Source organism: Loxodonta africana, chromosome 6 (assembly GCF_030014295.1).
Source record: "Loxodonta africana isolate mLoxAfr1 chromosome 6, mLoxAfr1.hap2, whole genome shotgun sequence".
NCBI classification, from domain to species: Eukaryota; Metazoa; Chordata; class Mammalia; order Proboscidea; family Elephantidae; genus Loxodonta; species Loxodonta africana.
Genome location: NC_087347.1, coordinates 11,743,521 through 11,757,896, shown reverse-complemented (window position 1 = coordinate 11,757,896; position 14,376 = coordinate 11,743,521). Strand labels below are relative to the sequence as shown.

The following is a 14,376-nucleotide window of genomic DNA, read 5'->3' as shown; positions in this document are numbered from 1 at the left end:
AGTGACCAAAGACCCAGGACTTTGGTGTCAAGAGATATGCCCCAGCAACAGAAGCCACCTCCTCCCCAATTCCCGTGATGTTTTGCAGGAACAGAGTCTTGACTGGAACTCCATTCTCCAGACACCAGCCTAAGGATCTTCCCACTACACTTGCCATGATCCTCCTGGGCAAGGGAGGCATGGGGAGGACAGGGTGGGTCAGCTGGTAACTGAGGCCTCAGCTGACACTTCATTTCTGTTCTCGGACCCTTGGCAGTGTGCACACCCAGGGGTACTCTGGAAGATTCTCCAGGAATGAAGAATGAAGGATAGTGGAGAATCCAAGATTGAGGCAAGCACCTAGCCTTCAAGGACCCTCTCTGGCCAAGGACAGGTGGGTGGACAGGTGGTGGGAGCAGGTACAGTGGAGGCCCCGGCATTTCCAATGAGAAGGCTTTGAGTTGGGTGGCGGATAAGGAACTTGTCTAGACACTACATTTGCCTGGCAAACACTTTTAACAAACTGTGTTGTGGGAGGTGATGCCGGTCATGGGAAAGGATTAAGTCAGGGAAGGAGGCTGAGTCCATGCCTCCTGAATGAATGAGTGCAAAAACGAATGAATGAGCCAGTGAGTGAGTGAATGAGTTGGCGGTTGGTTGGTTGGCTGGCTGGCTGGCTGGCTGAGGTAGCCTCAGCCCTCCCAGGTCCAGGACAGCGCACCGGCAGGGGTCGCCACCGGCGCAGCGGTCCGACCGATGGGCGGGCAGGGGGCGCAGGCGCGGCGGGCAGGCGCCCAGGCCTCCGGCGGGGGCGGGGCGGGGCGGGGCGGGGGCGGGGCTAGAGACGGGGGGGGTGAACCAGCTCCGAGCTTCCGGTGTCTGCGGATCGCGGAGCCGCGGAGGCACAGCGGAGGCACAGCGGAGGCTGCGGGCGGACGTGCGGCCGGCGCAGCCATGGTCAAGATCAGCTTCCAGCCGGCGGTGGCCGGCGTCAAGGGCGACAAGGCCGACAAGGTGCCGGCCGCAGCCCCGGCCACCGAGATCCTGCTGACGCCGGCGCGGGTGAGAGGGCCGGGGGCCCTAGCGGGGCCGGGGGGCTCGGCTGGGTCGTCATCCTAGAGTGGGGAGAGGGCTTGGAAGCGGCGGCAAGTCACAGTCCGAAGAGTGGGAGGGAGCTCGAGGGACTGGCCCCCCAGTGGGAAAACGCTCGAGAGCTCTTCTAAAAGGGGGGGGCCCTGGGCGCCTGCCCCCCAAAATAGGGGGAGGGGGCTGGCCCGAAGAAGTTGGGAGAACGTGGGTGGGGGGACGCTCCTGGTTCCAATCAGGAGGGAGGGGGTGAGTCGAGGCCCTTGGTGGGGGATGGGAGGAGCGTTGGACATCGTTGCCCCAAAGTGTGGGTCTTGATTGGTTGGGGATTGGGGAGGGGGGCGTCTCTAGTGCCAAGGAATGGGGAGGGACCACTGGTTTCGACGCAGACGGGGTGCGGGAGGCGGGGAGGTGCTGCGGAGCTGCCCTGGAATTGGCCGGCCAGAAGTGATGAAATGGAAATAAAGCAGCTCCGGGCGCCCGGGGGTTGGGGGTCCGAGGCTGGTCGCCCACATCCCACCCAGCCCCCGGATCTGAGGAGTGGGTGCTGCCGTCAGGGCCTTCCCGCTCCTCCCTCGTCCTCCCGCTGCCCCCTTCCCGGGCAGGGCTCCCCCAGTGCCCTCCTGCGTCCTTCTCTGCGGTGCTTGGTGGAGGCGGCCCCGCCCCCCTCCAGCGCCCCGGTCCTCCTGTCCCTCGGGCCGGGGGTGGGGGTGGGGAGGGAAGGCCGAGAAGAACTGCCTGAGCTGTGTGGATTGCTCAGGGGAGGGGGCAGGACGCGTGGCGCAGAAAGGGGACCCGGCCCACCCAGTCTTTATATGTCCCTGCAAAGACGCCTCCGCAGCCGCTGCCCCAGGCGATCTCGGCTTGCACCGAGTCCCATCTCCCCAGTCGAGGCAGGACTTTAAAAAGTCTTTGTCCACTCCGTCCGCCTTCCCAAGACAGGCTTCTGAGGAGTTTTCTGCGGAGCCTCGCCCCCTCCCCAAGTTCTGCGGCTTAGACTCTGCCTGACCCGGGGTATTACTAGGCTGCACGCCACACAGCCAGCGGGGGACGCTGGGGAGGGACCTCGGAGATGGGTGTCCCAGCGTGAGCAAAGACGTTGCATGAGGAATTCAAGGGTCTCGGCCTAGCGCACCTGCGCTTTGGTCGTCACTGCAGTGAGGATCTGTCTGTAGCCGCAAGAATCCTCCCATCACCTGGGGCGGGGGGAGCTGTGCACGCAGCCAGAGCAGCTCCATCTTTATCTGTTGCGTAGTTGGGGAGGATTTACGCCATATTTGAAGACCTGCTCTGCAGCTTTACAAGTTTTGAGGGGTTCGACAAACCTCCTGCTTATCTTTGCAGATGGGAGCCAGCCCCCTTCTCTCAGCATGGGGAAGGAGCTGGGGCTGGGGGCAGAAGGCATTGCTCTGGCCCCCACCTTCTTCCCCTATTTGCTTCTCCAAGGGCCACGTGGCCAGCTGAGACCTGGAGCCAGGACCCTTAAGCCAGTGTTGTTTCTATTCCCGCTGGGGGACAGGGGAGAGAGGACACTGAGTCTCCCAGCCTGATTAAAAACCTGGAGCTACATGTCAGTTACTGCCACGACCATGCCAGGCTCTGCCACCCGCCTGACACCCATCAGGCTGCTGTTAGATTTGGGCAGGGAGAGAGCACATCATTCAGACTCCATCAAAAGGTCCCCAGAATTTTGCAGGAGTGGCACATTCTCCCCACAGCAGCCTGATGGCGAAGCCCGGCATGGTCATGGTCGTGACATGCAGCTTCTGGATTTTAATCAGGCTGAGAAATTGAATGTCTTCTCTATCCCTGTCCCTGGTCCCCCAGCATGAATGGAAATATCAACATTTTCCTGCTAGCTGTTTGTGATGGCCTTGAGCCCACTGAGCTGGCTCCTCCCACAAGCTGGTTAGCCTGTGCTCTCTAATTGGCAGGGAGGAGCCAGGGGCTCAGGAGGAGGAGAAAAATGGGCACCTGTCAGACAGAACCACATGTTGGTAAACCCGAGGTGATGCAGGCGACTTTCGGTGTGGAATTTAGCCCTTGGTGCCTTGGGAAGGCAGTGGACTTCTGTGAGCCAATGGGCACATGTCCAAGTAGTTCAGAGCCTGGCTGGTGTGGCCCCGTCCTGCAGTGGGCACAGTAGGCACAAGGCTATTTCACAAAAGTAGCTCAGGAGAGAACGTTGGCCATTAGTGGGGCCAGAAAAAAAACCAGAGGGGAGATCTTTACTGAGGCAGTCAGTTTGGATTTTGTCCCACAGGGAACACAGAGGAAAGCTGGACTGGCTGGGGCCGACCTGGGAACGCTCCTTGGTTTCTGAACCGGATCCCACGCCAAACATGGCTTGGGGGGACCTTCAGGCAGTGAGCGCCTGTCTGGCTTTTATAATAAAACGTCGACTTGGGTCCAGGCTGGGGGTGGGGGCCGCACCCTCACAGGTGGGCTCCCCTTGCTTCGGAGCAGAAACTGACACAAGGAGATGTCTCAGGATCCGAGGCTGGAAGGAAGTGCCTTGGTGGGCCCAGGATGGGGGACGGGGGCGGGGCCTCCCCAGGAGTCCACGCGGTGCCTAGACTGGCTGATGAGCTGCTCATGGTGGGGAGAACGGAAGCCCACCCACCCCTCCTGGCAGCCCGGCCTGGCCCGGCGGCCATGCCCCTCCAGCCTGCCTCCCCTGCTCACACAGGCGGGGGTGGGCAAGTACAAACTTGAAGGGGCCAGGGGCTGCAAGAGAGACACATTAAATGTAGTCATTTTCTCCGCTCTGGAATTTTCTCCCTTGCATTTGCCTTTGATTAACAGCCCCTGTGTCCCCCTCCCCCACCGCATACCTGGGGATCAGGTTTCACTTTCTGTGTGTGTCGGGGCCCCAGCCCTTGGCGGGGAGCTGGAGCTCTAGGAACATTGTCAGGGGGAAGGGGGTTGGCTGGGCAGGTGGGCAGGGCGTTCTCCTCCCAAAGGGCCCCTGGTGCCCACTCCCCTGAGGGCTGGGTCAGGACGACTTTGGTTTTTAGGTGGCTTTGCTCTGGGTCCTTTCCCTAGTGGTGGGGGCTTCCGAAGCCTGCCCAGGGGGACTTTGGCTTCTTGCTCTGTCTCTTCCCAGCATGCTTCAAGGCTGTCCGCAGCCAGCCAGCGAACAGGAATTTCTCTTAGGAAAAAAATGTTTCCTCATAAAATCACAGAAGCGAAGCCCGCCACCTCCCCAGCAGTCTCAAGTTCTCGCTTCCCCGTGAGCAGCGAGTTTGCTTCAGTCCTTCCTGAGCCTTTGTTCTCTCGAGCAGGAGAGAAAATCCACAGCGCCGAGGAGAGAGCATGAGGCCGGAGCTGTCCTTGTCCAGCCGGCACCCAGAGCACCACCAGGCCACACTGTGGGTGGACGCTGGGCCAGCCAGGGAGCAGTACGCTTCTGCACAGATGGGGGGGACATAAGGGCGGGTTCCCCTAATGGTCAAGCCATGACCCGTGTCTCAGAGGTCACCCAGGGGACCTCTGGAATCTGGAGCAGCGAGCTCTCTGTGGTCAGGGCTGTCCAGCAGGCATTTGTCAGCCCCCATCCCCCTCGGTGTGTCTATCTGTCACACACGCCACTGCACCCTTTGCCCTGTGGTCCGGAGCCTGGCAGAGAGATGCTGAGGGTAGAGTGATGCTAGGGAGGCAGAGCAGATGCCGGCCCACCCCCACCCCCGACCGGGCCTCTGAGAGTGCTTCTGCTGGCCTCCTGGGCTGCCTGCAGCCAGAGTGTAATCTGCTTGAGTTAATCTGGACATTGTTGCAGAGGCGAGAGAGCTGGGGAGTTATCTCCTCTGGCCGTGGGGTCTGCTAGTTAATGCTGGAATTGGCTGCTTCCTCAACCGGTTTGGCCCTGGCCTCGCTAAATCATGTCATGAGCCCATGGCCCATCTCAGGGTCCCAGGATGTCGCTCGAGAGCTTCACACGCAGTGCAGAGCACAGAAGCATTTGCACTGAGAGCCGAGTTGCCTTGGAAACAGCATGCTATAGTTTTTCTAAACTGAAGTCCCCCAAATGCGTGGCAGCGGATGCTGCTCCGTGGGAAGCCGAATTTTCCTGGGCCTCAGCAGTTGAGCAGCAGGAGGCCTGCTCAGCCTTTCTCGTGAGTGAGTTGGGCTGCCTGGGGCCTCCAGCCAGCAGGGACGCCAGGGGCTGGGGGCAGCGCTGACTGTGGACACATCACAACAGGTGTAACAACACCAGGTGTTTGGGCTGTGGCATGCCTGGGCTTGGAAATGTGAGCCCTGGTCTCGGTTATGTGTTACTGGGCCCTGTAGGCAAAGGCAGTGATGGGGGTGGGACTCGGGGCTCTCCCTGCCGTTTGGGGCTCTGTGTCGGAAGCAGGGATGCTGTGGTCTCCCCCTGGCAGCCCCTCGGCCTGCCTCCCCTTGCTGCCCTGCGCAGCCATGATGCTTCTGGCCGCAGGTTGACAGGGTGTTAACAGGGCGGGGGAGCGAAGTCACTGTGGCCATTCACCATTCCCAGGTGAGGCGGGGAATTCCCAGTCTTCACAGTGACCCCCACAGACACATGTGAGGACATAGCTAGAAGGCCCTGGATGGAAGCTCTGGCCTCTTCTGCCACACCTGGTCGCCTTCCACTGGGGCCACTCAAGCCCCACCTCTTCCCTGCCCTTGCTGACTTTTCTCTCCCAGCCTCTCCCCCAGCTACACAGAAACACTGCCCAGCCATCAGGAATGCAGGGCAGAAACAGAAAGGTGGTTGTGAAGCAAGAGGCCTCACCCGGCCCTAGCAGGTCTCACCTGGTCCTAGTAGTACTTCTTACCTGGTCCTACCAGGTTTTACCTGGTTGTAGTAGTACATCTCACCTGGTCCTAGTGAGCCTCACCTTGTGCATGAATTTTGAGGTGCAGGCCCTCCAGGTCTCGCTCCTGGCCCGTTTACCCTCTCCCCACCTTTAACAGCTCTCAGCTCACTTCTCTGGTTTCCCGGATGCAAGGAGCCCTAGAACGGCCAGTGCAGCCTCAGCAGTGTCTGTCCTCAGCGCTGGGCTGATAAAGATCTGCTATTTTTATCTAGCACTTCATCCTTTACAAAGGGCTTCCGGGTTCTTTTGTCTCTTTTAACCCCAACAAAACCCTTGTAAGGGAGTGCTGTCCACTTTTTATAGAAGAAACCCAAGGAGGGGAGGTTAAGGTGCTTCCACGCTGCATCTAAGCCCAGGCCCTTGCCAGGGTCTCTGGTCCTTCTCAGCTCTGGGTCCCAGTGGCCATCACCCACCCTGACCCACTCGAGTATGTTGTGCCCGAGGGCAGCCTCAGCGGGTGGGGGCGGCCTGACCAGACTCTGGGTCTGCAGCCTTTCCTGAGGACACACTCCTGCTGCCACTTTCCCCTGGCCTCCGTGCTTGCAGGAGCCCTGGGGTGGCTTGTTGTATGGAGTCCACCCAACCTGTGCTGCTCCCCAGAGGGCCGTGTGGGCCGTGGCCATGCATCAGTGTGGTCAGTGTCTGGGGGCTTGTTTCCCCAGGGAGCCCCTCCACTGGAAGAGCCCCCAGCCCAGAGTGCTGAGGCAACACCCACAGGACCTGTGGCAGGGCCAGGGCAGGGAGAGGCCCCAACCTGCAGAGGAGCTCAGCCAGTGAGGGCAGCTGGTTTAACTCCCCCTTCTGACCGCAGAGCTACGGGAGGGCAGACTGGGTATGGTGGAGTGGGGTGCAGGGGCCAGAGTTCCCCTCCATCCCATCTCCATCCTGTGGCTGGAGCCTGGCGGCCTCAGCAGTGTCTGTTCTCAGTGAGGACAGGTGAGGAATGACAACTGTGCCCAGCTAGGGGATATGTCCTTTGGCCGTCTTCTGTCCTTTTCCTGGGGTGGGGGTGAGGACAGTGCCACTCTGGTGGGACTCACCGCTGTGCCCCGAGGCCTGGGCTCCACCCCCAGTCTTCTCTAAGGCAGGAGGGACTGGGGATGGGACCTGAGCACAGCTGGCCCCACCCCAACCCAGCCAGACCCCTGTGCTGCACTGAGAGCCGGTCCTGGGTGACATGGACCTGAGCCATGTCCCCACCCTCCTGCCACCCCCTTCCAGCGTGAAGGGGCAGAGGAAAAGCAGCACAACCTGAGAATATCAGACTGGAAAGGGCCTGCGAGATCACTTAGTCTGACCGGCTCGTGTTGCAGATGGGGAAACTGAGGCCCAAAGGGGCGAAGAGGCAGCTAGTGGCACAGCCAGAGCAGGAAGCACCAGGCCCCCGGCTGGAGCCCCTTCCTTCCCCCAACACTGCATCCTTGGGGTCGTGGTGGGGGTGGGAGTTCTGGGAACTGATGTCTGACCTCACTCTTGGCTGTGTTTGGGCACCCTCTGAACACCACAGAGGATGGGTTGAATGGTGGACATGGAGGTGGAGACAGGCCCGAGGCTCTTGCAGACATTTCCAAGGGTGAATGAGGGCCTGGCTGAGGGCAGGGTGGCAGGTGGCCAAGGTCACAGCCTGGCCAAGGGCCAGAGTCACCAGCCTCTCAGCCTAGCACTCCCAAGTGACAGCAGCTATATTGGGTTACGCCCTCTCATGCCTTCTTCCGGCACGTTCTGGACACAGTCAGTCGTGTTGGCTTGTTTCCTGGCCGTCCTGAGCCTGAGTCTCCTGGCATCACAAGCAGTTTTCCCCAGGATCCTCTGGTCCTGGCTGCCCGGAGGGAGCACGTCTGACTCCTGGTGGGCGCTCCCCGGCATAGACCCCACTTCTCACAGCCTGTTTGACGTGACTTTCATGCCGGCCAGGACTCAGCTCAGTAATCTTCCCTGGCTCCCCACTGCCTGAGGGATGGCTCCCGAGGCTGCCCAGTGCATCCCTGTAGATTCCGACGTCTGGAGGGATCACTGCATCTGTGCTTCCCACCAGTTTATATCGGAAAGAAATCCTGCGGTCACTCAGGACAAGCTGGTATGACGAGGAGACAGACAGCACGGAGTAATTCAAACTACTTTTGCTGGATCCCAGCTGGTCGTTTCGTGTGGCCTCGGGCAGTCTGGGCTTCTCTTTAAATGGGAGGAAGCTGGGGGTACCAGGAAGGTCTCCTTTCCTTCCAGATGAGGCTGCTCTCCTCCCCTCCCCTCAGGCGCCCTGTGGTCCTCGGGCTGTGGCCCCATTCCTGGGGTGGGGGGTGCCCTCCGGGGCCCTGGCTGACCCTGGTACTGTGTCCACAGGAGGAGCGGTCGCCCCACCCCCGCTACAAGAAGGGCAGCTCTGTGGGCAGCGTGTGCTACCTGTCCATGGGCGTGGTCGTGCTGCTCATGGGCCTGGTGTTTGCCTCCGTCTACATCTACAGATACTTCTTCCTTGCCCAGGTGAGGGGCCTGTGGGAGGGCCAGCGCTGTGAGCCAGGCCTCAGGTTGTTTGCAGTGGGTATGGGAGCAGGGAGCCCGGGGATGCCCCTCAGGTAGGTGAGTGGCGCCTCGGATGGGTGAGTACCCAGGCGAGCCCAAGAGACCAGCTCCTGTCTCCCACCCTGGGGCCTCCTGGGACCAGGCCTGTCCCCCCTCAGCCCCATGTCCTGAGGAGCCCAGCGTTTGCCCTGTGAGAGGGAGAGCTGGGGCTGGGCCCTGTCCTCCGCCTCACAGGGACCCTGAGGAGCTTGTCATCACCCCATATCTGCACATACATTGGAGACTCATAGGAAGCCTCCCAGGGGCCCCCAGGCAGGGTGGGAAGCAGGGGTGGATGCGGGGCTATGTGACTGCAGGCCCAGTGTCACCATGCAGCACCAGCACCAGACACCCAGTGCAGGGGAAATGAGAATGCTGCCGTCCCAGCCCCATGTAGTGCGTGGCTTCATGGGAAATTCCACCTCTTGTAAGGAGTGGGAAGTGGACTCCAGAGGGTCACCTCCACCATGATCCCCGACCCAGCCCACCTGGCGGCTGCTCTCACAGCAAGTAGAGCCCAGAGAGAAAGACAATGCCTCTGTGGTCTCAGAATGGAAGGTTGTTATAAGTAGCTTAAAGGAGTCAGCACAAGCTCAACCAAGTTTTCTTGGTGGTTGTCAAAACTAGGAGTCTCAGAGTGACAAAGCAGCTGGGAATTACCAGTTGTTCATGACACTAGTAGCCTGCTCCCACCCTCGAGCACAGGGGCACTGACTTTGTTGTCACCGATTTCCCCAGGGTGGAAATGCCTGGAATTTGTATTCCATGGGACTTTCTTCTTGAAACCTCAGTTCCCCTTTTGTTCATCGCCTCTTCCTCCCCCTCCTCCTCCCCCCTCCTCCTCCCCCCCCTTCCCCCACCCCCCACCCGGTCTGCTTTGCTTCTCCTGTGTGGGACAGGACAGCCCACAGGCCTGGGACCCTGTCCCAAGCCTTTTCCCATTGGGGCCTTGGCCCTCCCCCAGGACCCACACTGGCTCCTCCTGGTCTCCCGTTCCCTGCCCAAGTCTTGAGCCCCCACCCGAGTTCTCCGGGAATGAGGACACCTCAGAGCAGACCCTGGGTTTGTGACCCTGGAGGCCACAGTGGAGCCCAGCCCTGGGACCCAGTCCTGGAGCAGCACTGAGCCTGCACCCCTGGCCGCACTCAGGAACCACATGGCCCTCAGTGACCCGTCCTCCAGAGAGCTCACACTGAGAAAGGGAGAGGGGTACTGCCTGTCGTCACAGGTTGGTCAGTCCTGAGCATGAATCTGCAAGGGCCCCGGAAACGTCTGAGCAGGCAGGCTGGGTGGTTCATCTGGCATAAGTCTCTCACCCAAGGTGCCTGGGGTGGTAGGTCAGATGTTTGTCACGGTGTCTCGGGTGGCCCAGGGGTCCAGGAGAGGTGAAGAGACTGGTCTGAGGCTAGATGTGAATTAGCGGCAGGGGCAGCTGCCTGTCACCTCCTCCTGGTCCTCTGCTGTCCCCCAAGGTCTGCAGGGCTCCAGGGCAGTAGGTGGAAGGAAGGCAGGGGAGCACCCCCTGGTGGCAGGGAGGGCCTCCCCATAGTGCCTCAGCCCATCCAGTTAGCGGTTGTGGTCTGACCCGGCTTCTGTTTTCTGCAGAGGGCCTGCCCTCCGCACCAGCTGCTTCCTCTGTGTCTAACCCCTGTGGGGGGCACAGGGTGGCCACGGCCTCCCCGTGCCAGCCTACCCCATTTCTCAGTCATGGACTCACAGACTTGAAGGGGCCTTTGGGATCCTCATTCCCAGATGGGGAAACTGAGGCCCGGCAAGGTCATCCACCTAGGAACTGTCAGACTTGGTTCCCCCACCCCTTTGTCTCCCAAGCTGTGAAGTGCCTTGTCCAAGGCCCAGCTCATCTCCTTACAGGCAGCTCCGTGCTCTGACCTCACACCCCTACAGGTCTGTTTCTTCATCTGTGAAATGGGTTTAGCGTCTCACCCTTCCTGCCACCCCAGGCTCCAGGGTGGCAGTGGCAGTGCCAAGAGTGCCACATGACCAGTCTGTCTCCCCTCTCTGCCCTGCTTAGCTGGCCCGGGACAACTTCTTCCACTGCGGTGTGCTCTACGAGGACGCCCTGTCCTCCCAGCTGCGCACACGGATGGAGCTGGAGGAGGATGTGAAGATCTTCCTCGAGGAGAACTATGAGCGCATCAATGTCCCCGTGCCCCAGTTTGGGGGCGGTGACCCTGCCGACATCATCCACGACTTCCAGAGGGTGAGGCCGGCCTCCTGGGGGGGCGGGGGCAGGCAGGAGGCCAGAGCTGCCTTCCATGGAGCCACAAGGAAGGAGAAGGCCGCAGTCCACCGAGCGTCCATGGCCTCTCTGCTGTACAGTGTCAGCTGGTTGTAGTGGTGTGCGGTTTAGGTTTATTAGGGATGAGAAGACGTTGCTCATGTTGTGGGTAACACAGTCACTGCCAAATCTGAACTAACTGTGGCTGATTTTCCCCTCGGCCACCTGGCAGCGTCAGACACTGTCTCCCATGAGTGAGGGAGGCCAGGGTTTCTTGTTTTTGGTTTCATATCTTAGAGCTCAGCCAACATGTCATTCAGTGCACGTACCTTAATGTACAGCTGAGTGGGTTCGTATACCTTCACAGTTGGGTTCAACTACTATCAGAAAGTTTGGCAATTTGAACCTACCCGGTGGCACTGCAGAAGAAAGGCCTGACGACTTGCTTCCATAGAGGTTATAACCACCAAAACCCCATAGAAGAGCTCTACTCTGTCACGTTGGGGTTTCTTGAGTCGAAATCAACTCGACAGAAATGGGTGTGGCTTTTTTGTTTGTTTGTTTTGATACATTTACATAAACCAGGTAAAGACCTGGAACACCGGCAGCCCTCCAGAAGGTTACCTCATGCCCCTTCCCAGCCAGCACCCCCATGCAGAGGTAACCATCCTCTGACTTCTGTCCTCGGCACTGGGTCTGAGGCCCAAGAGGTGCAGGCCCCCGGCCCTCTCCCCCCAGTACTTGCTTCCCAGAGCTTCGTGGAGTGTTTCAGTACTGTCTTCTCTGCACCCCAGGGTTCCTGCAGCAGAAATCCAAGGGGTGGGCAGAGGGGCAGGCTGTCTGCAGGGCTTGGCGGGATGCGTAGCTGGGACAATACAGGACTCCCCAGATCTCAGCTTTATAAACCCTTGAGAAGAGCCCTCGGAACAACCGAGGCACTTAGCAGTTGGTATTTTTCATCTGTTACGGGGAGCCTCCTGCAAACAGGCCAGGAGATCTGGAAGAGGCAGCACACCCAGGTGCGGAGAAGCCTGGGTGTGTTGTACCCAAAGGACCTGGGCCGGGGGTGGCGCGCTGGCTGGGAGCCTCTCACATGCCAGGGTCAGACCCTGGTCTGTGAGACTGACCACCACATGGCCTTTCTCCACGCAGGGCCTGACCGCCTACCATGACATCTCCCTGGACAAGTGCTATGTGATCGAGCTCAACACCACCATTGTGCTGCCCCCTCGCAACTTCTGGGAGCTACTCATGAACGTGAAGGTGGGCTGGGGCTCAGGGCCTGTCTTCTCTGCCCCAGCGGGGGTCGGGGAGCCAGGGACATTGCTGATAGCTGGGCCCACCACCCCAGACTGGCTCCCTTTTTCCAGCCCCCACCCACATCCTGCAGTCAGTGCCTGTCCTTCTCTCCTCCTTCCCTGATATTCTGCCTCCCTCCCTCAAGGAGAGCCCTGTGGCCAGCTTCCTTCACCTTCAAGGCCATGCCCAGTGTCACCAGTGCCAGGAGAAGACGCAGGCCCTGGCACCAAGAAGCATGGCCCCTAGGGTGGGGACCAGACTTGCAGGCATGCATCAGCCCATGGTAGTGTAGGCTCAGGTGCCGGCACAGACAGGAGATACCAGGGCAACACGAGGAGACCCACAGGCCTCTGAATGAGGGGGCAGGCTGGGCGAGGGGAGATCTCGGGAGGTGAGCAGAGGCTTAGGGAAGGTTGGCAGGCGCTGACCGGGGCTGCTGTCTTTGCAGAGAGGGACCTACCTGCCGCAGACGTACATCATCCAGGAGGAGATGGTGGTCACGGAGCACGTCAGCGACAAGGAGGCACTGGGCTCCTTCATCTACCACCTGTGCAGTGGGAAGGACACCTATCGGCTGCGGCGCCGCTCCACCCGGAGGCGTGAGTGCCCACTCCCCCACCGGGCCCCACCCCGAGCTCCAGCCCTCAGCCTCCCCGAGCAGCACCATGCCCCTCAGAGAGCAGAGGCGAGAGGCGCCGACATTAGCTGAGCACTTACTGTGTGCCAAGCACTATTTCACACTCTTTTTGTTGTTCCAAAGAGTGTAAATTGTTATTATCTCTTTTACAGATGAAGAAACTGAGGCACAGAGAGGTTAAGTGCTACCTCTAGGGTCACACAAGGAAGCCCTGGGTGGGGAGTCCTGGGTGGTGAAGTGGTTAATGCATTCAACTGCTGACTGAAAGGTTGGAGATTGGAGTCCACTCAGAGGTGCCTCAGAAGAAAGGCCTGGAGATCTTCTGAAAAATCAGCCCTTGAGAACCCTGTAGAGCACAGTTCTGCTCTGGCACACGTGGGGTTGCCATGAGTCGAGTTGATAGCAACTGTAGTGGAAGGTCACGTGACGGGAGGTGCCGAGCTGAGGGGTCCCACCAGTGCCTGAGCTTAGCCCTTCTCCGTGCTGCTTCCTGGGCCCCGGCTCCTGGGTCCTGAGGTCTGGTTCTGGCCTTGGGGCCTGTGCGCGTGGCCGGTGGTGGACCCTGCCCCGGGTTTCACTGGGATTTCTCTGTCTTCCCCCAGGTATTACCAAGCGAGGGGCCGAGAACTGCAGCGCCATCCGCCACTTTGAGAACACCTTCGTGGTGGAGACGCTCATCTGCGGGGTGGTGTGATGCCGCCCCTCCCGGGCCCACCCTGCCCTCGTCCTCTTTCTTCTTCCTGCCACCTCTGGCCGCCTCCACCCCTTGCTTAGCTTATACCCTGGACGCCTTTCCTTAGATGTGACGTGTCTCACCGTTCTTTCCAGCCCTGCCCCACCTTCCTGTACCAGCGCCATGGCCCCTCGAGGCCCCCATCTCTGCTGACCTCCAGATGTGGGGAGGGGGAGCAGGCGAGGACTCTGGGTGAGAGGATGGAGTGGGGCGGGGTGCAGTGGGGGTTGGGTTCAGAAATACCTGGACGGTGGGAAGGTCCTGAAAGACTTTCTCCTTGTACAGCACAGTCCTTCCTGGGTCCCAGTCCCTCAGCCTGGGGTTTGGGCTGAGGAAGGGTGCCCAGGGCCGGGCCTACTCAGCACAAGGGAAGGTGGCTGTTCTGAGGGCTCTAGGCCCTGTCAGTGCCTTGGCCCACCAGCAGGAGCCTGGGGGTGGGGGGTGGGAATGAGAGTCAAGCACAATAGTCCCAAGTGGAACCAAAGATGCGAGGAGCCAGGGGCCCAGCCCCGGCCCCCAGGAGCACAAGCGGGGTCCCTGCAGCTAGGGCCAGAGCTGCGGGGTGGGATGGGCTCAGGAGGGTCACTTCTCGGTCCCATCTCGCAGCCCTGAGACTGAACTTTCAATAGACGTGAGCTGTGTGTTCGGTCAAGTTGGTGAAGTTCATTGCTTTCTCCAAGCTTAGAGTTGTTTGTTTTCAAAGATAAATTGGGAAGGGAGAGCCACCTGGTACTTGTAAACCCTGCCTCCCCTTCATTCTGAGTTGTCACCCCCTCTGCTCTAGGGGAACGCAGCATTTTTCCTTTTCCTTCTCCTTTTGCATGTTTTTACTGATGCTTCGATGTGTGCCCTTGGAGCTGAGCCTGAAGAGGGGGGCTCACCACCTCTGTCAGACTTGGGTGCTCCCTGGAGACGAAACTCTAAAACGCTTTGTATATTTTCTCAAGTAGATCTCTTCAGAAGTGTCTGTAGAACAATAAAAGATCTTTTACTTCTGACTGTG

The 14,376-nt window shown here is 59.8% G+C and overlaps 1 protein-coding gene across 1 annotated transcript; it reads left to right on the top strand.

The window, feature by feature from the left end:
* The first annotated feature begins 909 nt into the window (after positions 1-909).
* On the top strand, positions 910-14,371 carry ITM2C (integral membrane protein 2C). The gene is made up of 6 exons (XM_064286566.1): positions 910-1,041; positions 8,247-8,387; positions 10,498-10,686; positions 11,857-11,967; positions 12,452-12,602; positions 13,243-14,371. The coding sequence occupies exons 1-6, from the start codon at positions 934-936 to the stop codon at positions 13,332-13,334; spliced, it is 792 nt and encodes a 263-aa protein (XP_064142636.1). The 5' UTR covers positions 910-933; the 3' UTR covers positions 13,335-14,371.
* Positions 14,372-14,376: the final 5 nt, after the last annotated feature.